Source organism: Photinus pyralis, unplaced genomic scaffold, assembly GCF_008802855.1.
Source record: "Photinus pyralis isolate 1611_PpyrPB1 unplaced genomic scaffold, Ppyr1.3 Ppyr1.4_LG6, whole genome shotgun sequence".
NCBI lineage: Eukaryota > Metazoa > Arthropoda > Insecta > Coleoptera > Lampyridae > Photinus > Photinus pyralis.
The window spans coordinates 5,997,157-6,022,428 of NW_022170663.1; the positions used below are offsets into that span (position 1 = coordinate 5,997,157).

At 37.1% G+C, this 25,272-nt stretch overlaps 1 protein-coding gene and 1 long non-coding RNA gene across 2 annotated transcripts; both read right to left on the bottom strand.

Annotated features, from left to right (window-relative positions):
* Positions 1–5,321: 5,321 nt before the first annotated feature.
* On the bottom strand, positions 5,322–7,218 carry LOC116173448 (circumsporozoite protein-like). The gene has a single exon (XM_031490937.1). It carries the CDS (start codon positions 7,181–7,183, stop codon positions 5,486–5,488), a length of 1,698 nt encoding a protein of 565 aa, XP_031346797.1. The 5' UTR covers positions 7,184–7,218; the 3' UTR covers positions 5,322–5,485.
* An 11,254-nt stretch (positions 7,219–18,472) lies between these two features.
* LOC116173449 lies at positions 18,473–19,098 on the bottom strand. The gene is made up of 2 exons (XR_004145943.1): positions 18,852–19,098; positions 18,473–18,805 (listed from the first exon to the last, which is right to left on the bottom strand). It is a non-coding gene; the product is annotated as an uncharacterized LOC116173449 (long non-coding RNA).
* Between the last annotated feature and the right edge of the window lie 6,174 nt (positions 19,099–25,272).

Sequence of the window (25,272 nt, forward strand, 5' to 3'; positions counted from 1 at the left end):
AATAAAAACTTTAGTAACAAAAACCATCAAATCCAAATTCAAATCAGGGCTATTGAAAAGCTTCCCCTTCTTTTCTGTGATTTGAGTGGAAGTGAGTTTCTAATCAAACAAGTGAGTAATTCTTTTAAATGTGTTTGCTCCATTCAGGACCTATCGCATTACCAAAAAGTTTGCTCCTTGGTTAACGCCATGCATTCGGGAAATGATGAGAACTAGAGACAATGCACTATCTCGCTATAAACGTTGTAAACTGGAGGTAGACTGGGTGTCTTACAAGCTACTACGAAACATTGTCAATTCTGCTATTGCTAAGGAAAAAAAGGCTTATTACAAAACAGTGCTAAGTGCTTCCGATAGCAGGAAGATGTGGCAAGAAATCAGAAAACTTAATATTTGGTCCAATAATAATGTCATCTTGCCGGATCATTTTACTGATGTGGAAGCTCTGAATAATCACTTTCTGCAGTCCACTGCTTCATTACAACCTGATAAGGATTTATTGCTATTTTACAATAATAACAGGTGTAATATTTTAACTATTCGTTTATGTCTTCCTTTTTTGTTACCATATTTAACGCACATCTACAACTACTGCATGCGTAATGGGGTATTTCCTTCATCCTGGAAACCAACAATTGTTGTCCCTATACGCAAAACCTCTGAGGTGACTGACTTTAAACATATTCGTCCCATTAGTGTTTTGCCCGTACTTTCCAAGGTGCTGGAAAAAATTATGCTTACTCAGTTTCAAGAACATATATCAAAATATAATATACTTCCGGAGTGCCAATCTGGCTTTAGACCTAACCACAGCTGCACTACTGCGCTGTTAAAGATAACTGAAGACATATTAACGGCTAGTGATCTCGGCAAGTTGTCACTTTTGGTGCTATTAGACTTTACCAAGGCATTCGATATGCTGAACCACCAACTCCTCGTTTCAATACTAAGGTACATCGGGATGTCAGATATATCCGTACAAATGCTTAACAATTACCTATCGTTCAGGACGCAAGCTGTGAAATATGAAAATCAATTGTCCTCCTACCAAACCGTACTAAATGGAGTCCCGCAGGGGTCCGTACTAGGCCCTATGTTGTTTTGTATATATGTTTCTCAAATGCACTTATATTCCTCCTCGTCTACATTACACTGCTATGCAGATGACACTCAATTGTATTTATCCTTCTATCCAACCGAAGTTCAACAAGCAATAGCGGCTATCAATTATGACTTGTATAACATTGAATAGTTTTCCATTAAGCACTGTCTACAGTTAAATCCAACCAAATGCATGGCGATATTGTTTGGTAAAAAAACCGATCGACTCAAGTCTTTGAATGACATCAAGGTAACTTGTTGTGGGACTCTGATACCACTAGCTGACACGGTTAGGAATCTTGGTGTTGATATTGACTCCGCTCTAAGATTTACACCACACATCTCATCTTGTCTTAGAAAATCTTATGCGTCGCTTAAAACGATATATCATATGCGGAATTGCTTGGATTGGTCTACTCGTGTGCTTCTCTGCTCCTCTTTGGTTTTGTCACAATTTGACCACGCGGATGTAGTATATGGTCCTTGTTTAACTAGTTTTGATAACAAACGTGTGCAGAAAGTACAAAATAGTTGTGTGAGATTGATTTTCGGAATGAGGAAATATGATCATGTAAGTCACAAGTTGATCGATCTAAAATGGTTAAATATGCATAATAGAAGAGCTGGACATGCTGCTAGCACGTATTATAAAATTTTAGTTAATAATCAACCCACCTATTTATACCGCAAATTAAAATACAAAACTGATGTACATACGCTAAATTTGAGAAACAAAGGTTTGCTTACACCTCCCTCGCACGCCACAGCTATGTATGAAAGATCTTTTACCTACAACATCAGCAAATGGTATAATTCCCTAGCTATGGATATCAAAAGCATGCCTTACAAAACATTTAGATTAGCTACCATGTCGAGGTTATTGCACGAACAATCTTCTTCTCAATGATATTTTACAATTTAATTTGAGGTTTTTTTTTGCTAGATATATTATTTTTATTTTTTTTTGTATTTTCTGTTAATGAACGGAATCACATGGGTTAGATGGAAGAGCAGAAATGGTATGTATGTTTCATTCCATTACTGAATCTCGCCCTTTGTACACATTTCTATGTAATTTAACCTACGTACTTATTAAAGACATTTATTATTATTATTATTATTATTATTATTATTATTATTATGGTCGGTGTTTCTTGTGAGAACTCAGGTCTAGCCTGGTTAACTAATCGCACGGATTAAAATCAAGTAACGATTAGTGTCTGTGTCTGTGTCTGGTGAAGTTATGTAGGGTCCTAAAAAAAAAAAATATTCACACACTGCATTGGAAATCTAGGGATAGTATGTAATTCATACTTACCAACATAGCTATTAATGGCCACAATAGCCAACGCTATCAGGAAAGAAGAAAACAAAACAAAAATATCATTATAATAATTCCTGTAATTTTATTAAATAGAGTTTATTGTGTAAGTGTTTCTTTGGCTTTGCGTTTGGGTTGAATACGAGTGGGTTGTGATAACGTGGTGTGTTTATGTGAAGAAGGAGTTTTGTGTTTTTTAATTGTATTTATGGTGTTTCTTTGTTCCTGAGGTCGTATTTGTGAGGTTGTTTGGGTTTTTGGTGGAGATATTGCAGTATTTTGTGAGCCTGTGGTGCTGTTAAGGTTTTTGCGCTTCGGTTGTATACGAGTGGGTTGTGACAATGTGGTGTGTTTCTGTGAAGAAGGAGTTATGTGTTTTTTAAGTGTGCTAGGGCGTGTAACTTTATTGGGTGGACCTGTTTTTGTAGTGCAGTTGCGTTACTTGTATTTATGGTGTTTCTTTGTTCTTGAGGTTGTATTTGTGTGGTTGCTTGGGTTTTTGGTGGGGGTATTACAGTATGTTGTGAGCATGTAGTTCTGTTAAGGTTTTCACGTTTCGGTTGAATCCGAGTTGGTTGTGATAATGTGGTGTGTTTCTGTGAAGAAGGAGTTTTGTGTTTTTTAACTGTGCTAGGACGTGTAACTTTATTGGGTGGACCTGTCTTTGTAGTGCATGTTGCGTTACTTGTATTTATGGTGTTTCTTTGTTCTTGAGGTTGTATCTGTGTTGTTGCTTGGGTTATTGGTGGAGACATTACAGTATTTTGTGAGCCTGTAGTGCTTTTAAGGTTGTTGCGTTTCGGTTGAATACGAGTGGGTTGTTTCTGAGAAAGAGGAGTATTGTGTTTTTTAACTGTGCTAAGACGTGTAATTTTATTGGGTGGACCTGTTTTTGTAGTGCATGTTGCGTTACTTGTATTTATTGTGTTTCTTTGTTCTTGAGGTTGTATTTGTGTGGTTGCTTGGGTTTTTGGTGGAGATATTACAGTATGTTGTGAGCGTGTAGTTCTGTTAAGGTTTTCGCGTTTCGGTTGAATACGAGTGGGTTGTGATAACGTGGTGTGTTTATGTGAAGAAGGAGTTTTGTGTTTTTTAACTGTGCTAGGACGTGTAACTTTATTGGGTGGACCTGTCTTTGTAGTGCAAGTTGCGTTACTTGTATTTATGGTGTTTCTTTGTTCTAGAGGTTGTGTTTGTGTTGTTGCTCGCATTATTGGTGGAGACATTACGGTATTTTGTGAGCCTCTAGTGCTGTTAAGGTTGCTGCGTTTGCGTTGAGTACGAGTGGGTTGTGCTAACGAGGTGTGTTTCTGAGAGGAAAGAGTATTGTGTTTTTTAGCTGTGCTAGGCCGTGTAACTTTATTGGGTGAGGGCGTCTTTGTAGTGCATGTTGCGTTACTTGTATTTATTGCGTTTGTTTGTTCAGGAAGTTGTGTTTGTGTGGTTGGTTGAGTTAAGAGTGGAGATATTACAGTATGTTGTGTGTCATGTTGTGAGTCTAAAGTGCTGTTTAGGCTTTTGCGTTTGGGTTGAATACTAATGGGTATTATTATTATTATGGTCGGTGTTTCTTGTGAGAACTCAGGTCTAGCCTGGTTAACTAATCGCACGGATTAAAATCAAGTAACGATTAGTGTCTGTGTCTGTGTCTGGTGTTATTATTATTATTATTATTATTATTATTAATAACATACCTATGGTGCGATTCGTAAAACAGAAACCATAAACCTGATGTCTGTTTTTTCCACTACAAAAACAAGTTTTGCATTTATTATAAAAAATATAGACATCTCATCAGTTTAAAGTTTAAAGTTGAAAGGCGTCCTCTTCAGGAATATTAAAATGACTTCAAATGCAAATTCCTTATGCAAAAAAAAACAAAAACGGCTGACTCCTATTTTTATACAATACCACCAAAGTACAAATATCAAAATATAGGTACTATTATAACTTATTGTAACAGCAAACAAAAGCTTGAATTAATTGTCATTAACCTTTTTACCGGTAACCGTTTTATTGGTAAATTTGTTGCACTTATTATAAACAAATTCCATGCACAACTTTGATTAATAAATGGATTTTTTACGTAACTTGCAACTACAAATATGTCGCAACGGAATGGTGATGCAGCCTGGACTCAAACGCTTCCGTAGTAACAATTAATTTAAACACGAAACACCTTAATCCAAATATGCATCGAAACGAGAAAAGATTTGCTTCCTTTTATTAATACAGCAACGCTTCAAAATAGCCACGTTTTAAAATTATAGTCATGGTCGAATCGTCTCTTTTAGAAAATAAACTTGTCTGTACTGGCAACTCGAAGCGAATTTATAAAGGCATCCACCTTCGCTACACGACACGATATCCAGTTGTGAAGACAACCATTCTTTCAGAAACCGCGGTTATACGGCTTTCGGTTCGAACTTTTAATTAATAATAAAGTTTTAGGCAATCTATTAAATCTCTCGAGTTAACAATACGTAAATTTGCACTGACGATTCGGCTAAAAATCAGTATGTGATAGAAAGCTCTCGACAGGCATAGATTTACTTCGAAGGTTTCAGTAAGAACCATCTCTCCCACCAGGTTTTTACTTAAGTACCTCGCCGTATCCAAATGCGAAAGGGACTCAACGTAAACAACGCGTCCACGCAATTTTATACACGCCAAGGTATAGGTATGCTTTGTAGCGACGGTTTTTAGAGCCTTTTCGACTCTTATCTGCTTAAACACTCACCCTTATCTTAACGCGCCTTATTTCTCGAATATAAGTCCGGTTTTCTTCATAATGAAGTGGTACACGTATAAATTTCTTATACCAGCATACCGTACTGCTCACTCTCGTATAGATATTGCCTAGGATATTGCTATCTACACCAACAATTACAAATAATTCAGATAAAATCACTGTGATATACGCTACAAGCCTTTTAATTAAAAGTAAATAATTTCAATAAAAGTGGTAGGTAGTGATACATAACAACTACACATCATAAAATAATCCTTATATACTAATGATACCCATCACCCCACAAAAACGATTCATAAGCATGCAGTATGCTAAAATTTAATCTCGCCTTTGATACCAATTTGATAGTCAGGTTTCTTTCCTTCTTCCTTTGTACCCTGTGCCTCAAATTTGACGCTTGCGTCCGGTTTAGAAACGATAGGAATCGAGACACCGACGTTACCTTTGAGAGGTCCACCTTGCGTACGACTGACGCCGACGCTCCCTTCAACACCTTTTTCGTTGCCGTAATTCACATTGATCGAATTCGTCGCCTGTCCCGTGGGTTTTGCATCTTTACTTAAAGGTGGATCCTGCTGAACGCTCACGTCTAACTTGTGCTTTGGTCCATCAAGGATGTTCACTTTTCCGTATACAGATCCCTCACCTCCGACTCCTGGCTTTATATTGACATTTGCGCCGATTTCATTATTTCCAGGTGTTTTGAGGTTGGCTCCTCCACTAATAGTAATCGGCTGGCCGGGTTCGCCGCGCGTATGACTTACTCCGACATTCGCTCCAACCCCATTTTGGTTTTCGTAGTTCACCTTCACCGAATTCGTTGGTGGTCCCGGTTTTAAATCCTTGCCAAAAGGTCGATCGTGTTTAATGTTCACGTCTAAGTTGTGTTTTGGTCCATCAACGATATTGACTTTTCCGTACACTGATCCCTGACCTCCGACTCCCGGTTGTACACTAGCTTTTGCGCCGAACTCGTGATTTCCCGGCGTTTTGATGTTGACTTCCCCACTAACAGTTGGTGGTTGGCCGGGGGTGTGACTGACATCGGCTTTCGCTACAACCCCCTTTTGGTTCTCATGATTTACCTTTACGGAATTCGTAGGTGGTCCCGAGGGTTTCAAATCCTTGCCTAAATGTTGATTATTTTGAACGGGCACGTTTAATTTGTTGTTTGGTTGAGGCTTTGGCAGAGGATCTGGCTGTGGTTTTAACTGGGGCAGTGGCTGAGGCTTTGGCTGAAGTTTTGGTTGAGGATTTGGGTGCGGCTTTGGTTGAGGGTTCGGATGAGGGTTTGGCTGTGGTTGTATCTGAGGCTTTGGTTGGGGCTTTGGCTGTGGTTGCATCTGAGGATTTGGTTGCGGTATTGGATGCGGCTTTGTCTGTGGTTGTATATGAGGATTTGGTTGCTGTTTTGGTTGTGGTTGTATCTGAGGCTTTGGCTGAGGATTTGGTTGCGGCTTCGGTTGAGGCTTTGGCTGTGGTTGTATCTGAGGCTTTGGTTGCGGCTTTGGCTGTGGTTGGATCTGAGGTTTTGGTTGAGGCTTAATCTGAGGACTTGGTTGAGGCACAGGTCGTGGCATTGGATGAGGCCTAGGCCGTGGGATTGGTTGAGGTCTTGGTTGGTGTATTGGTTGAGGTCTTGGTTGGTGTATTGGTAGAGGCCTTGGCCGAGGGATTGGATGAGGCCTTGGTTGATGTATTGGCTGAGGCCTTGGGCGAAACACTGACGGTGGTCTTGGTCGAAAGTTTGGCCTATTCCCTCGATTTCCACTTCCTCGTCGTATTCCAGCAGCCATTGAGCGCATTCCAAGATTTCCATTAGCAGCTACGGGTCGATATTCTACCGAATCCAGATTCCGTGACAATGCTGTCCCAGAAGGATCAGCACTCACATCGATAGATTGACTTAACCCATCACCAGATGATGTCGGTCTACGTCTTAAGGGTTCTGCCAAAGTTTGTGACCAAATCGTCAACACCACAAATAGAGAAAAATACTTTAGCACCATTTTTATAGCGTCAGTTAGCAAAACGCATTTCAATGTGTAAATCGCTTACGGTCTGGGTATTTATGTTGTATATATTTCCCCTTCCCTCACTATATGGCCCGAAGATTTTTAAGAATCTCTTTTATCTAATCACGTATGTGACTGATATCGGCCAATTGATGAGTTTTTCTGTTACAATCATATTTGAAAGCGAAGTGTGTTTGCAAATAAGACTTATATTGACTTTTCCCGTTTTTGATTATCGTCCCGACTGCAAAATTTTTTCCTCAACGGTTATACCTAGCACATACTTACTTTGTTATTTTATTCCGAATGATCACAAGACTTGCACCAAGGAACTATTTCTAGGTCATTTTATGATAAAGTTTTACCATTAATGATCATCGTTTATGAAACTGAAAAACCTCTTAGACGTGTGAGTAATTTTTAAAATTAACTTGCAGTGGTGGTATTATGGTTTTATTAACCATTTTTGAAGAATAACACTACAAAAAACATGAATGATTTTATCACTTTTTGCAATTGTAGTTGTGGTGATTTTTCTAAGAGGAGTTGTCCCTTCAGTCTTTGGGTACGATAACCCTTATTTACTTTTTATTGCACAACGATTTAGGAAATCCCCGAGTCAGAAAAAGCACATGTCGTCATCTTAGTATCTGTTGTGTTCTTCACGTTCCTGAACTATTGTCAGAACCTTTGATTTCGCATTTAAAAGTTGTATGAGTGTTATGTGGCTATCTATGGAGAACTAATCCTGATTTCATAAACAAACGAACCCGAAAATTATGCAATTACACGCAATGGACACAATTAACTCCTAAAATATAATATACTACCTCGGATTCATATGTCCGATAACTTGCCGAGTTTCAAAATTGCGTAATGCCTGTTTAATATTATACAGTTACATCACATTAAATGGGTGATAATTTTAAAAACAAATAACGTTATCATTGATAACAAAAAAATCCCTCACGTATTTTTGGCTTTGTGCAGATATCATAGTCATCTTTATCTACGTATAAAAATTACAGACATTGATTGCAAAAGATTTATGTTTACTTATCGGTAGTTCGTTATATTTTATTGTACAGAATGTTTAGAAAAATAGAGTGTGGTTTAATCATTTACGTTACAGGATTGTTTCGTCTCAAGCACAATTAACTAATATGTGTTCTTTAAAAAAATAATCTCAAATTTTCATAAAGATTATTGACTTATTATTTACCCTTTACCCCTTAGACCAGAAGAGGGTTATTAACTGGCGAGCAGCCGAGGTATATTAATACAATTATATATTATGTGGTTTTTGTGATGCAAAATATATTAATATGCCTCGGCTGCTCGTCGGTTAATATCTGGCCTCAAGGATAAGGGGAAAAAAATAAACAATAACTCAATAATCTTTATTAGCTGTGAGTTGGCTCATACTTTTCTTAAAATATCGCCACATTAATAAATGGGAGTTGAGGCGAAACGATGCTGTGAGGTAAGTGGTTAATTCATACGCCAAATCATACTTCGTTGTGAAGTGGTCTGGATCCGCCCCCAGAGTTTAGATGTAGTTGAACGCACACGGACCGACCAAAATCTAGGCGTGGTTTTGGACTTTGAACAGATCGCTAACGAAACAAACTCGCTGTCTTCTGTTATGGAAATTCTCGAGTACCTCGTGCTCGAGATGCTGCTGAAACTCTCTTTCGGGCACTGCTACCGCTCTATGGAGATGATACTTGGTGCTTCGGTATAGTTTTCGTTTTTCTAAGTATCGTTGCGAAGAAGATTTGCTTGACAACGACAACGAATGGTTTGACTGCGCGAGGCAACTGGCATACGTTCCACGTCCGAGATGCCTGTGGAATCACTTTTTTTTACACTGGTGCTCACTTATATTTATAGCTCTTCTCTTATGGCCGTTTGCACCGACATATTTAAGCCGAGCTTAGCTTAAGCGTAGCTTAAAATCCATGGCAACCATTGTCTCAATAATCGTTACCATGGATTTTAAAGCTACGCTTAAGCTAAGCTCCACTTAAATTTGTCGGTGCAAACGGCCATGAGTATCTCAAATCAAATCAAATCAAATCAAATCAATTTTATTCTCCATTGTAAAAAAGCTTATAATAGTATATTAAGATACAAGTGTATAATCAAGTCTTTAAAGCACGCGCAACGAGTTTAAAGGCACGACGCAAAGCGGAGTGCCTTTAACGTTGCAAGTGCTTTAAAGACCAATTATACACGTGTATCTTATAGTATTTTTGATTATACCTGCAGTATAATTTAAAAATAGGAAATACAATAAAATCATATTGACGTTATACTCGAATACATGTCTAATTAAGTGGGCTGGGTGTTCGTAATTTCACGATTGCCATGGAAATGTCACTTGACGTTTGCTTAAAAAATCATCGTCAATGTGAATTAAACGATTTCCGTTGAAAAAGATAATACACCGTCCATTAAATCGATTGTTGTAAAATCTAAACAAACGTTGGTAGGTGTAAAATCCAACTCCAGTAAAGCCTATTATAAAGAATATGAAAAGTTGTTTCCATGGATGAATAGGAAGTTACGAATACAGTCTTAAATGCATCCATAATGCTGGCATATATGAAGGAAATGTCAAAGGTATTTAAATCTTCTATATTTTGGTGCATTCATTCAAAACTTTAAAGCAATGCTGCGATTAAAAAGTGGAACAGATTTGGAAGCATACCCTAAATTACGCGCGTTTGTGAAAGCTTCAACCAAAGGATAGGTACAAAAGCCAAAGAAATGTTCTGCATTTACAGAAAGCGACCTAAGAGGATTTTTTTATTTCATCCAGATGACAGTTTTAAAAGTCATACTTGAAGTATCGTTACTTAGCAACTTTAAAGCACGTGTGTTTTAAAGGCCCTTTTTCGCACGCATTTAAGTGTTTAAAACGGAGATTGTAGTTCAGGTATAATAAAAAAACATTTATACTTAACTAACTCTAGGAGAAAATGGTGGGAAAAATTACTCCACCACCGACTTACAAATACTACTTCATAAAGAACAGGTATGTGCCGCTTTCTGCAGTGCATAATTTGAATTGATTATATACGGTATCAATTGATCGAGAAACAAAAAGGAAAAAAAAAAGTTTGGTATATACGGCTCGATATTTTGATCATAACGTTGCTAGGATACTATCATATATGGTGTTGTTGTTATACAACCATTTCTTTAATTGCTTTACATTCCTACACAATTCCGGGCAATGATCAACTATGTAATTATAAATTATGGGACCGACATAAAGAAAAGTTTTTCGAAAGGTCGTAAAATTAGGTTTGAGCGGCTTTACTTTATCCTTGTCTTTACCTCGCGTATGTCTTTCATATTTTTTAGTTCTAAAACACTCGGACCTTTCGAAGAACTCTTTCAGTACTTTGTAGATAAATAAATTTTTGATTGTTAAAATTTGTAAATTTTGAAAAATGGGAATCTACTGAAATTAAGTTCCGCCTATCTTACTACGAAGCGTTTATAAGTTCTGCGCGCCTCTTCTACAAGCTTTTGTAATTTTTAAACGAGCTCCGGTTATCTGAAATACATATAATGAGTCATTTAATTTACCTCATTCTGAATATACATACGTAGAGCAGTATTTATGATGCTATTCTATTTACATGTGAAATAAATTTGCTTTTCTAACCGCGATTTTTACTTTAGATTGCTAATTGCCTTTTAGCCTCGTCTCGGTGAAATAGTATCCCAATTCGGGTGAAAGTACATGAAACAAATATAACTTCCTCTCAATGCTAAAATACAGACATTCGTAGGTTTAAGGTTACATGCATACGTAAATATAGCAACAGTGGCTCTATAAATATAGCATGCGCATTTTTATCAATAAAAAATTCCTGTATAGCGAAATCCCGTTACAGAAAGAAAGAAAAGGGATAAATTTGGAACAGTCGTTACAACTAATTTGCCGAACCTTTTCGCATAGTTCGTAAACTTTTGGTTGTACTAAATTGATAAAATGAAGTGGAAATCCACAATGTGCAGTCCTGAAACCGAATTATTCTGAAATTGGGCGAAGTACGTAAGCCTCCTCAGTAACATTTTACGTTAAGGGAAGTTTTTAGCGCATTTTTTAAAAATTAAAAAAAGTGTGCTATTGTTTGCATTTTGTCCGTCCGTCCGGACCCACTTCTGCCGTTTCGAACTACTTCTAGGGGAATGGTCCTAGAGTTCTGGAATTTTTTGCAGTACGTAGCCTATACCTTGAAGGTGTTCCAGACGGCAATCAAATTTCGCTGTCTAAAAGGCCTCACAAATTTTTTGCTGTTTTTATAGTAAAAGGCTTTTACGTACGACAATCATGCCTAATAAAGTTCTTAGCAGAAGCAAATATACGGCTATAAAAAAATCATAAATAAATAACCACCATGCGACTGGCCGAATGACAAATAGTCCAAGCCAAAAAAAAAAATTGGTATCAGATTTTGCATACGCATACCTTTAGTGGTGCCAAGTTAAACTTTAAAATATGAGGGTATTCATGGTATTCTAATGAAAGGTCTCATCGAAATAAATTGGTTTGTACAAACTATAACTTTCCCGTACGACTCTTTCGAGATCAGCGAGCAACGGGGCCTGAGGGGGAGGGGGCTATTAAAACGAGAGGAACCGTTTTCTACTCTCTACTCTCCTTTCTGTTCTCGTATCAAAGTACGGGGAGGAGGGGGAGGTGGTGGAACTAGTTTTATTCTTCATGGTACTCTAATGAAAGGTCTCAACGGAAGGAATTAATTTCTACCAACCATAGCCCTCCACCTCGACATCTTATCGTCAAAAGGGGGTACTCACAAAGGGCGATTGAGACGTCTGCAAGAAATATATTCATTGGTGTCAAAACAAAAGCTATTTCGGTTAAAAAAAAATGCGCTTTATCTGCACAAGAGTTGTGCACAATTTATACTTGTTTGTTTTTATTTTTAATTTATTTATAATCCTTCTCTTGTTCTGGACCCTCAACAGGCTTGCGCCCAATTACAGAGTGACCCGCATAATGCTTTTTAGAGGTGCCTCTGCAGAACTTGTGAAGTATTCGTGTCCTCACAATGTTCTACATGATACAGTGCTGCTATATTATAGAAAATAAAATGTTAAACAACTTTCATATAGAAACATTTTGTATACAGTCGATATTTACCGAGATATATACTATATTCCATACATAATGGGCACCCTGTACTATAATCATAATGAAATATTAACATAGTTACGAACCGTTGTGTAATCGAGCATCCACCATTTAATGACGCATAGCAGGGTACACGTACCAGATACATCTACTAAACATTTCTGTCAAAAAATTCTCCATACTTAAACTTTCCCACAAAAGTGCTGTCAAGTACTGGACTATATGGTTTATCATTGAAGGTGGAGATGCAGAGCTTTTTTTCTTTCGAAACATTCTTCATCACCTAGCATAGTCACAATACAGACATTTTTGTCAGAAAGAATACACCCTGATTAATAATTGTTTTAAAATTTAAATAAATTCCTTACAACAAACGTGGACAAAAAAAGATTACATTTTATTGCTTACTGATTTTATAACCTGCAGGTGGTTCCACTAATTAGAGAAATTCCCCAGTACATTCTTTGTAAAGGAAACTCGACAGTGAATGGCGCATAACCTACTTGCGTACATCTAAAGACGACGGGGAACCACATCGCTAAAACTACAAAAAAATGACACGTTACAAACCGTGCCATCAGTGAAAATAGTTTGGCAGTTATAGTTTGTACATGCGCTTAATAGGGTCTTCCTGAAAAAAAATATTGTAACTTTTTTGTGTCTTACTGTAAAGTTTATAACCTGTAATTAAACATCTCATATACAAAACATTTTTTCCTAATTGCAGCATGTCAATAAACAACATATAATATCGTAAAACTTTCAAATTTTGTCATGCAACCGACGACATGCCGATATTGGCCGAGCGTCGCATACGTCACTACGCGGGTTGCCGATCGGGAGTTATATTAGTGCATGACACTGATAGGAGTTCGATTCGACTTATTATGGCAATCTGCCATAAACTGAGTTCTGACTGGTTCGTAAAGGGACAGTTAGATAGTCTGCCAAAAAGGTTGAAGTGTTAATGGTCGCCGCCTTTTTCTCGAAAAGTAAGTTTTTCCATGCCACTCGTTTGAGTGGAGTCAAAGCCCAGAAGCAAATCTGTTATGGTTCATAGGAAGTATAACATCAAGTTATGTGTGTATAGTGCAAGGTATAGTGTAGGTACCTAATACAGTATGCACCTTACGGATTTCAACGAGAAAATTAGGGTGTTGGATATGTGGAAGTGAAAATAGAGAAAAATGTGTGCGCTGTAAGGGCACAGATATGCCCAGAACAGAGTTCGAAGTAAATCATATTCTGAATTACAATTACAATATTATATATCGATGGATTTTCGTCGATAACTGACTGAAAGTAAATCGACATTATGTACTTTAATTAATTAGAATCGTCTTCACAACAATACAAATGGGATGTCAAACTCGCGGTATCACGTCGAACTTTTTTCGTATATTTTCTGTTGGGACGTTTATATACAATTTATTAGGTTCGCGATGACTTCTGCTATCACACTCAGGTACAAATGCAATAAGTTTTCTTTCTCTGAATCGATTGTAAGCAATGCTACGGCTGAGCGCCAACGCGCGTAGTGACGTCACTGCAACGTGGCGGTCATTCGAAACTTTTCAAACGCCGTTCATTTTAAAATCGTGTTTGCTAATCACAACGATTTCTCTTGACAAAAAAATGAGTACCACTAATTTTTTTAATGTGCTTGTAGTTCATTTTCAAGGTTTTTGAAAAAACGCGGAAAACCCCATTTTCAAGAATGAAGTAAAAAAGGAAATTATCTCAAATGACATCAATCATTTAAATAGCGGTTTTCGCAAAAACTGTGTTGCGTAAGAGCTATCTGATAAACTGACAACTTAAATTAGGAGTTCGTTGCCTCATACTTCTTAGCAATGGTAAAATCCCCCACGTTTTTGAACGGGGAACCACTGTCATGGCGATCTCTACATATAAATATCCAACCACTAGGCCAGTCGCTGCAGTACCTCACCTCACCCTCGCTAGTAAAAATGGCCAACAACCTTTTTTCGGTCTAGGACTGTTCAGCGCCGCCGTTTCATCGCCGTCGTTTCAGCGCCGCCGTTTCTTCGTCGAGCGGTTTCAGCGCTGCCGTTTCTTCGCCGAACCGTTTTGTTTCTTTTCCGTTTCTTGTATCAAAATAAAACAAATGATCGTGTACGTTTCTTATTGAACCGTGAAGACAAAACGAAATAGCAATAAAATGGTTTTTATCGCAGTAAGTGTTCAAAATGTTCGCAATTAACTGCAAGGCTGTGACCTAATCCGTCACGAAAAGTTAAACAAGATTTTTATTTCTTGTATAAGGGTGCTAGCATGTTAAGTCACTGAAAAGAGAAAAAAAATCTCTATCAAATGAGCCCAATGAAAGAGTACTATTTAAAAAAAATAAATTGTTTTTCATTACTCATTTGTTTTTGAAATAAAAACAACTGAATGCTTATTAACAACTACAACGAAATCTCTATAACTACAACCTAGGAAATTAAGGGTACCCCTATAGCAGAGCGCTCAATAAAAAACAACGCAAAAATATTTTAACAAAAACAGTAACAATCTTTTTGCTGTATAATCCAATTTACACATAAAAGTTAATTCTACATTCCCATCATAGGGTATCCCAAGGTCGTTTCCCCAGGATTTCCCATGGTCATTGCCTCGGGATTTCCTAAGGTCATTAAGGTCATTGCTCCGGTTCTCCCAAGGTTATGGCCTTAAATTCTGGATCAAAGTCGTGGGTCTGAGTTTTGAGGCAAACCAACACTCAAAGCCATGGCCAAAGTTCGAAGCCACGACCTAGGGAAATCCCATGATTTTCGGAACAATGATCTTGGGAAAATCCTAAAACCATAGAACGTCACGTGACCTTGTACGTTAGTCCTGATCATACATCCTTTGTGAAACGGGCCTTCATTAAATCTCAAATTTAAATATTGATGTTAGCCTACTATAACTATAGTTTTAGTACTAGTAGGGTCTGTGTTAGCATATGAAACACCCGAAGGTCCGTTTCACTCAGGACCGATGATCAGGACTGATGATCCATCCCATCAATTGTTTTAAATTATACCGTTCACATATTCGCGGACCGATAAAATAGTACGAGCATCGGTTCTGCCCGTGGCGTGTTCATCGGCCATTTAAAAAACGAAGATTTCGATATAGTATTGTCACTTCTCAAATGCATGCTGACGACTAATATAATAACCTTTTTTTAAAACAATTGAATTCGACTGGTGATCGGTCGACAGACTGCATGCGGAAAAGTCTCTTGAAAAATTGGATTTAACCTGACCGTAACTTGGTGATCGAAAATTTTGTGTTTCTTTAACATTAATAAAAACTGGTTGAATAATTTTTCATAATTTACACTAAATCAATTCCCAATTTCTCTTTATTCCTGTAACGAATCGTGTAGGTAGGTGGGGCACTTTCTCCCCTTTGATGAAGCGAATTTCCAAGTTACGAAAGTAAGAGGTGACATTATTTTGTGGTGCAATCTCGTGCCCTAGGATTTTCTAGGCTAAGAAATTCTTGACCTTGGTGAAGGGAATTGGTGGAGTATTTTTCGTCTAGTAGATTAAAACTGCAGTAACTACTTTCGTGCGTAGTTTCAGATGCTAGTGAGTTAGGGACGTCTCAAAAACATAATGTTATTATTTTACGCCTCGGAATCGTAAAAATACGTGAAAGAATTTTTGAAAAAAATGACAGAAGGTTTGGAATTCAGTCCTACCATATCCTCACTAGCATCTAGAAAGGCACCTGTCGCTATCAGTCGTACGCCTTTTATGTCTGACAAATCAGAGTCAGAATCGCCAGATATATTCAAAATCTCTAGGTTTTTTCAATAAGTATTCTCCATATTTTCAAGTTTTTGTATTGTACTTCCGCATTATATTTATATATGTATACAAAGGTGTTTCGAAATTCGCGCACACGGACTGTGGGATGGTGTTATACAACGAAAACTGAATAAAAAGTTCCTCTACCTGTTATTGATCAGACCGGCACTTTTTTTTCTACGTGCTGAAGCTTGTTTACTAGCAGACGGCGGACATTTTGAACAACTGTTGTAATTACGTACTCGTCATAATTATAGTTTATTTTGAACCTTCATTTGTTTTTAAAAATGTATTATTATTAAGTTTAACCAGTGGCCCGTATGGGGGGGGGGGGGGGAATTGGATTGTTGTTTTAAACAATATAAAACAATATATAAATAATATATTGGTTGTTTAGTAAATAAACATGAAACAAAGCGAACGATAACACGACCATCAGGATTGGCATAAAGCAAATATTGGCGAAGATTATTGATGGAATAATGAATGACAGTACAAATATAAATGTATACGAACTAAATAAATAGAACAAACAACTAGTTTTATATATGGTCATACGCCATTTATTCAAAATCAGTAAAATGTCCTGGTTTGTTGATTCTGCGACATTATGTATATATTTAAGCTATATCAATGATAGTAAACTACGCCGTCCTCAACCCCGCTTTCCTTTCGCTATCGCAATAGCAACCCCCGCGTCGAAAACCTTCTTCCCAGCTTTTTCCTAGAAAACACAACGTTACACTAATGCCAATTCGTTTTAGTAAATACTTACAAGTCTCCTCCATCCTTTCCATTTTCCTTCCGTCTGTGCAAAAAGGCTGGCGATAATCAGTACCAGAAATACGAACAGTTTTGATACATTCATGTTTACAAATTACTGCAGCTGGACAACGCTTGGTTGCCCTTATATATCAGATATGAGCGTCTCGAGAGAGAAGATAATTACAGATATCTTAGAACACTTAATATTTTCGATATCGATAAGGTGGGGAATTTCTAAAAAATACCTGCAGGTTACATTCAACTTTCAAGAGTAATACAAATATATGACTGGATTGTGCTTCGATAATGTTCTAGAAACTGCCCCTCTCTTAACACTGTTGTGTCTCGCAAGAACGACGACAGTTGTATCGGAGATACAGTCCTAGGTGATTATCGTTCTATCATACTATTTCGATGGCTATTTTCGAAGAAGGAGCAATTAACTGTCCTACCATACAGTTGCGGGGATTGAAACAACTTCCATATTTCCACCCCGGTTCCTTAAACTACCAGCATATTGCACGCGATCCGCCAGTTTAACTGATCAATATCACAACCGATCTTTGGCACTTGTTGTTTTAGTGCCAACAAATCTCGTAACTGGACTTATCACAGGAGGGGTCATTTTGCTAATATAGAAATCGTGTAGGAAACACACCTTTCCACCCTTGCTCGGGATATTAAAGGTAGATTTCTTTTAAATGATCAAACTGGAATTAGAACAAGTAAGAATATGGTATAACTCAATTCCAAATGGTAAAGACGAATCAACTTAGGGTTACTTAACCTACCGCAAAAGGCGAGTGGAAAAAGTTCCATTTGGAACGGGGCAAATTTCCGGGAGAATTAAAAATATTATTCTTTTTATCTTTATCTAGTTGAAATTCATGACACATCGTATTGCTACCTACAATCAGAAAAAAAAAGCAAATTGCTTAGTCATCTGTTTTTGGAGATAATCATGCGATCAATTAATCCGGTGAATAGATTGTGTGTGGAATTCTACAGTGCTATTCAATAAAAAGTACACATAAGTAGGGTTTATGTGTATTGTTTTTCCCTATGTCTACGACCGGCCGATCCAAGACGACAAGCATAAGAGAACCTGCATCTCTTCGGACGAAGCCCCAGCGCCGGCATGACGACAGAACAAGATTCCGCGAATCATCTCGAAACAGACAGAAATATTCACCATCTTTGCGGATTCGCCTCCACAACAGCCCTTGAGCTCACCCGGAGGGGGGCTCTATAACTTCAAGTTCACAAAACGTCCTTTGATTCTTGATTGAAATGTGAGCTTTTTCTTAGGGAGTTTTGAAATAGCTATTTAGTTTATACTACAACCCAGCTGGTTCTTTTGTTTATATTCTGTTTGTTCATCCTAAAAAGTTCAGCGGAGAAGTTTAGTTTACGGTAGATGGTTCAGCTTTCATACATTTCTGTTGTATTGCTTGTGATTCTGCTTTGGAGCGCCTGCAACATTTAAAGGAAATGGGGATGTAAAGAAAACAACGCCCAGAAAATTTTACTTCTTCATTTATAGTTATAAGTTGTAATAAATTTACCATCAAACTTTAGGCCTTAATCAAATAAAAAATATGACATTAATTAATCGAAGCTGTCTATACAATATAAAGTGAACTATTTAATATTAGCACATCAGTACATGTTAAATGTGAATAAGAGAGAAATACATTTAAATATTTTTTCAAATTTTTGCGTGATATACATATACTAGTCAAACAGCATAGAAGATAATTGTTAACCAACCTTGTTTTTTATATCTATTATACCTCCAGCAATTGGCAAAGTTTTCTGAGCCGTATCTCTAATCTTCTTTATAGCCTTTTCCTAAATGAATATAATTAAAATCGTTCTAAATATTCCATGTACATACAATTTTCTTCCAGCCCTTCCATCTGCCTTCGGCTGGCTCAAAAACCACAACGGAACAAACTAACAGCAGCACGAATATCAAGGAAATCTTCATCGCTGTACTTCAACGTTTCAGTTATATCACTAAGGTAAGTTAGTACAAATTTGCCCAACGCAGCGGATTTAATTCACTTGCAGATTTTACTTCAAGAATTTCCTCTAATCAGTGCGTGGTACTATTTATACTGCACCATGCAATGCCCCACAGTATATCACGAAATGATAGTACTTGCCTAAGGTAAACGGAATTTCCCACATTTTCACATACTATCAGTTTAGAACTAGAAACCTAGAAATCCTAATAAAATAGCTTCGATTGGAGTATGGTACTTCCCAGAGCCGTAATTCTAATGGGTGTGTCAAGAGAAGTTCTTGACATTGTGGTGGGACTCAGACTAGACTTTTGTATAGTCTTTTGTCCTAGTTCCTATAGGAAATTCAATTTTATTTATTTTATTTCTAAGCAGTCTGGATAATTTGCAAAATAATGCACACGTAGAAGAAAAGTTAAGAATAGGAACATGTGGGTGGATGTACCATTACACGTCTGTCGCTGGGTTAAAAATTCAAAAAATCACAAAAAAGATCCTTTCAAAGTCCTGATTTGTTGCGAACAGGACTTTGATATCTAAAGTGTTCTAATAATTCTAATCAATATATCAGTCTATTCCTTATCCTATGGATTTACATTTGATAATTACTTCACAAACAATGGCTCTTATCTGTGGATTGCATAAGTAGGTGGTCGGTAAACTCAAAAGATTCAAAAACAAAAAATTAACAGCAAACGATAAAGTGATGTTGCAAACATTGCGATTGATGAAACGTTTAGAACAGTGCTAATGTTCATTAGGCTGAAGATAAGAAAAAGGGCAGTATTCACAGCTTGAGACAACACACGGCTTTCAAAACACATAGATCGTATCGACCACCGATTAACCTCGACCACCGTGTAAATTCGAGAATGGAATGGGCACCTGTCGAATCTTCCATGAGCCACCTTTTTCATATGTACCCCATTGTTCGATACACTACGCCGCTAGTTCAAATATACAACAAGGCAAACGGCAACAAATGGCAATTGAGGTGAAGCGGAGAAACTGCAACGCGTTAGAGGAATTGTTCATAAATACCTTTGTGGTTTGTATACCAGGAGTTATAGATGCGTTCTGGTTACAACCTTCAATCAGAATGAAAACTACCTTTCCTTCAGCTGTGATTTGCACGGACCGACTAAGATCTTCGATTTGGAACTGAAATTGATCGTCCAGTAACGTTCTGCACGGACCGATTATAAAATCCTCTAGGTCGATCTAGAGCCGCACGGAAACCCAAACGCCCTAACGGTTGTTAATCAATTTCATGTCTTTTCAGAACCTGCACGCTTATTAAATTCCACGTTGACTTTATTTCATTATGAGTCCTCGCTCAGACTCCCGGGCGCGACTGACGATTAGAGGCAATTTAAAAACCAAGACGGATTGATAGTGACTAGTATTTAGTTTAAGAAAAACCAATATTTGTTTGGGAAGACACTTCAGAACGACACGACAGCATGGGATGAAATGACCAGACCATCATGATCTAATGGATAATGGGAAATCTGTTAGTAATGTCTCTTCTGCTGGTGAAAAATTGAACCCTAGTAAACTGCTATAGAAACCCTTGACAGTGACAATTCAATGAACGATAAATTTATAGAACTATGCGAACATAATGCGCAGAAATGAAGCTGATGGTCATTTTTATAGTTTTATGGGTCATCACTCCTTCATTACACCTGAATACAACTGACATCGTAAACGAATGGAACCGTATAGTAAGTGACAGATGAAAAAAGAACTTCTTCAATTGCTCTTGTAGGTTTCTTCCGTGCCAAAAACTTTTAACTTTGCCAAATCTGTTGCGTATGAAGTAAAACTTCAAGTGCAACAACTAATCTCGAAGTCGGAAGCTGCGAATATGAATTCTAAATTTTTAATAAAGGGCATTGTGTTATTATTGACTCATTATGTAATGCAATGAAAATCTGAGAATGCGTTTTACCTTTGACCATGCCCCAGCAAAAAGAAATAGGTGATGAGAGAGCAAGCCATTAACTTCTGAAAATCCAGCATCAATCATTGACTTCTACTAGCGTAGCACCTGCGTTTCACCAGAAGGCTTCTATTTGAAATGTGTTTGTTACTGATAAAGTAAATGTAATTAAAAATATTAATTAAACATGATTTTGTCACTGTATAACGTAGTACCATACATGGTACATAACGTTTATATAACTATGTCTTATAACAGTTAGATACTACGTTATGATGTTATGTTTCTCTCTCAATAATATAATGTTATACCAGTTGAGCCCGTCCTGCTTCGCAGGAAGTGTACCACACATTTTTCACTGTGTATGTCTTTGATTGACGCAATGTATGATTTTATACAGCCACATAAACGACTCCGGTAATTAATTAATTAATTAATAAACCGCAGCCTAGTTGCCTATCCCAAATTCAGACTAATAATTGATATAATTGTTACTAAAAAGGCGTTGTTACAGAAATCGTTTTCAAAGTGAAAATATTCCTTAAAGGAATATATTGCCTTTATACAACGAATCTCAATACTTACTCCATTCGCAGCTTTCTTTAGCAGTTCAATGTATCATTTAAATTCTATTCTATGATCAGAGACAATTTAGGTACTTGCACATTGTTAAATGTTCGTTATCCTTATATCACTTTTACTTCGTGTTAGATAAAATAAGTTCATCTGCACTGGATTTTACTATTTAAAAGAGTTATAATCAAGCATGGTCATCGTACCTACTACTTACATTTGAAAATATACGAATAAGTTGAAAGAATCGGAAGTAATATCGAATCTCGCGACGTTGAATAATGCATAGTGCCGTATCGCTATGCGGCCCTTTGGGGTGGAAGGCTCCATGCATATTGCATGCCATCTTTCAGCTACGGTTCGCTCTTTGACTTAACTCGCTTAATTGGTTAGATCGGTTTTACACAGATTATTTCTCATGATTTTTAAATATCTTTTTTTTGCCTACGTGCGCCTACCTCGCTTGCACCTACAATCTCAAAATGGGTGGGCGGATGAACGCTCGGAAAAGGACGTATTAGTTTCATTCATCGACTACCGCATTTTCACCATTCACTCTCATAGAGATCTGTGTTACTGCAAATTCGAGTAAGTGAATCTGACAAATCCGAGCTTACAGGATGTACACCCTCATCCTAACGAGATATAGCTTTATCCTCTCTAATACGGTTTTGAGCTCATTTTAGTTAATGTGATGTTTGTGATCTTTTTAAAGAGCTGAGAATTTAGAAGAATATCGCACGTGCTCCCAAATTTGTGCAGATTTGATATTTACTATTATCATATAGAAAATTTTGTCCAGTTTTGCTTTCAAAATGTACAGAATAGCTGTAACCCACCCCAGGCTCTCGTTAAGTTGACCGCGAAAGGTGGCTATTAATTGTTCTGAGTTCAGTGTACCAAAATTCGCGATCACTATATACCCCTGCCGTTTTAAGGAAATTCGGTTTCGAAAAATCATGGTCAACTTTACGGCGGCACAAGCAAATTTTGAATAAGTTCTTTCTTTCAAATTCATTTTACCTCAATGTACCAAAACCCTCTTCCATTACATCATTGACTCTTGAAAAAAATCTGTGGCCCATCAACTGGACAACATTAAAAATTTGTGTTTCCCCTAAATTTACAGATTACTCCAATTCGTCCGTTTCTTTAAAATTTTTAGTTCTTTTGGATTCTCCAGATTCTTGAAACCTTTGAAATTTGTGAGATATTTCAGTTTTTTTGAATTTTTTATTGGGATCTTCAATTTGAGATTTGAACGATTCTAGGGACTATTCATAAGATAATTCAAATTTTTTTGTATTCCCTAGGCTCTTTCTATTCCCCGGATTCCCTCGTTCCTTTGGATTTCTCAAATCCTTTCCGTTCTTAAAATGTTCCATTTTAGGATTTTTCTAATTCTAATTCAAATCCTTCATCTCTTTCTATTCTTCAGGTCGTTCATATCTTTTTAGCGCATTTCCACAAAAATTTAAAAAAATGCGGTATTGTGGCCACTTTGTCCGTCCGTCCGTCCGTCCATCCGCCCGTTCGTTGAGACGCTACTAATTCTTTATCTTAAGAGCTATTATTCTACTTTTTCGCTATTTGGTTCGTTATGGTGTCGAGGCTTGCACCAAGGAAGGAATTTTTTCTGCGTTTATTGCTAAAAAAGTTATTGTAAAAAACCAACAAACCGTTTTTTATATGTTCCATAATGTTACACTTTTGCCGTTTATTAACGATCCTAAAGATCGTTTATAATTTTGTATTGCTGTCTGTCGGCTGTCTGTTGGTCTGTCCGTCTGTTCCTTTGTCTGTCTGTCCCTCTATCTGTCCGTGTGAACGTTAACTTTGGTTAGAAATGTCCGATCGCTTTGACATCTCGTTAGTTATGAACTGAATTGCATGAAATTCAATATGGTCATAGCTTTAGCCATATAATACGCAATGCCATAAGTTGATTTGAATAGATTCACAGTGCCCTTTTCGCATCTCGACCATTTATAAACCGAATTGCAAACTTTTTTATTTATAAAAGTATTTGAATGAAACTTGATACATAGGCACTTGGAATAAAGAAAAATCAAACGCCAGTTTCAAAATTTAGATTTGCGCATGCGCAGTTCCAAATTTCTTATTTAGAAAAGCATTGAAATGAAATTCTTCTTATAAACTGAAATTGAAGTAGCACGTCAAACATCGATTGCACAACGCTATCTTTCATTATTGTGGCCGGATTTTTACGATTTTAGTAGAAGTTGCATCTTACAAATGGGAAATGAATGCAAGTGGAAATGCACTTTTTGTAAATCATTTACGATTACCTTATAACTTGTTTAACTTATTTCTTCGGATGTTTAGGATTAGGTCCATTCTTTAGTCCTTTCCAATTTTTCAGTTATTTCAAGTTCTGAAGGACTAGATCCAAATTAGCAAGGTGTTAGTCGGAGTCTTGCTATAAAATTATTAAGTTGTCCAAGTAGGCGGGGAAGGATACTTCTGAGCTGCCGGCCATAGTGAAAGCCAGCAAGGACGTTTTTGAGGTCAAAAGGCATCTTCTTAAACTGGTATAGATCGAGTGGTACGTGTAATAAAGGCAGAGAATAATTGTCCGCGATTGTAATGGCGTTGAGCTTTCAGTACTCAATACATTTTTTTATTTGTTTATCCAAGATCTCTCATGTCAACTAGTTTCTGAGATGACCGACGGCCATCCTTATTTGGTCACCTGGTATATTAGGCATAATGGATGTGAGACTGTCAAACTTTTTTTTGCCCCTTACATCATACATCTGTCTACACAATAAGATTAAATATTCAAAATACAATTTAGTATTGTTTACGTATCCATGATGGTATTTAAATTTAAATGACTTCTGATTTTTTTTAAAACTCTATAGTGGCACGCTTATAAATTTTTCAGTTGATTAATATGACGCTTCTGCCTCGAGTATTTTAGGACAGTTCAACATTGAATGATGAAGAATCATAATTACCAAATAAAAAACAAATGTTCAAACGCGATTTCTACTGCGCATTACGTCACGTGCAAAGCTTCGTCGCCAAAATGTAAATGTTTGTACGCACGTTCAAGCAAATATATTATCTACGTGTGACAGTTTGCAACTGATAAGGAATATTCACCGAATGAGGATTATCATCATCCATTAAATGTACACGTGTAGCTTACAACTACGTTTAAACACCCCAATTTCAACAAGTTAAAAAGTAATCTTAAAACGATTTCCCAAAAGCGCATTTCCACTTGCATTCATTTCCCATTTGTAAGATGCAACTTCTGTTAAAATCGTAAAAATCCGGCCACAAATATGAAAGATAGCGTTGCATAGGTGCAATCCATTTTTGACGTGCTACTTCAATTTCAGTTTATAAGAAGAATTTCATTTCAACGCTTTTTTAAATAAGAAAGTTGGAACTGCGCATGCGCAAGACCAAATTTTGAAACTGGCGTTAGATTTTCATTTATTCCAAGTGCCTATGTCTCAAATTTCGTTTGGGCCGAGATGCGAAAAGGGCACTGTGACTTTTGAATCGATTCGACTCAACTTTTGGCATTGCGTATTATATGGCTAAAGCTATGCCCATATTGAATTTCATGCAATTCAGTTCATAACTAACGGAGATGTAAAAGCGATCGGACATTTCTAACCAAAGTTATCGTTCACACGGACAGATAGAGGGACAGACAGACAAAGGAACGGACGGACAGACCAACAGACAAACGACAGACAGCAATACAAAATTATAAACGATCTCTAGGATCGTTA

What these genes read in the sequence shown, in the direction of transcription:
- LOC116173448 (XM_031490937.1), bottom strand. Translation starts at nt 7,183, where the DNA reads ATGGTGCTAAAGTATTTTTCTCTATTTGTGGTGTTGACGATTTGGTCA.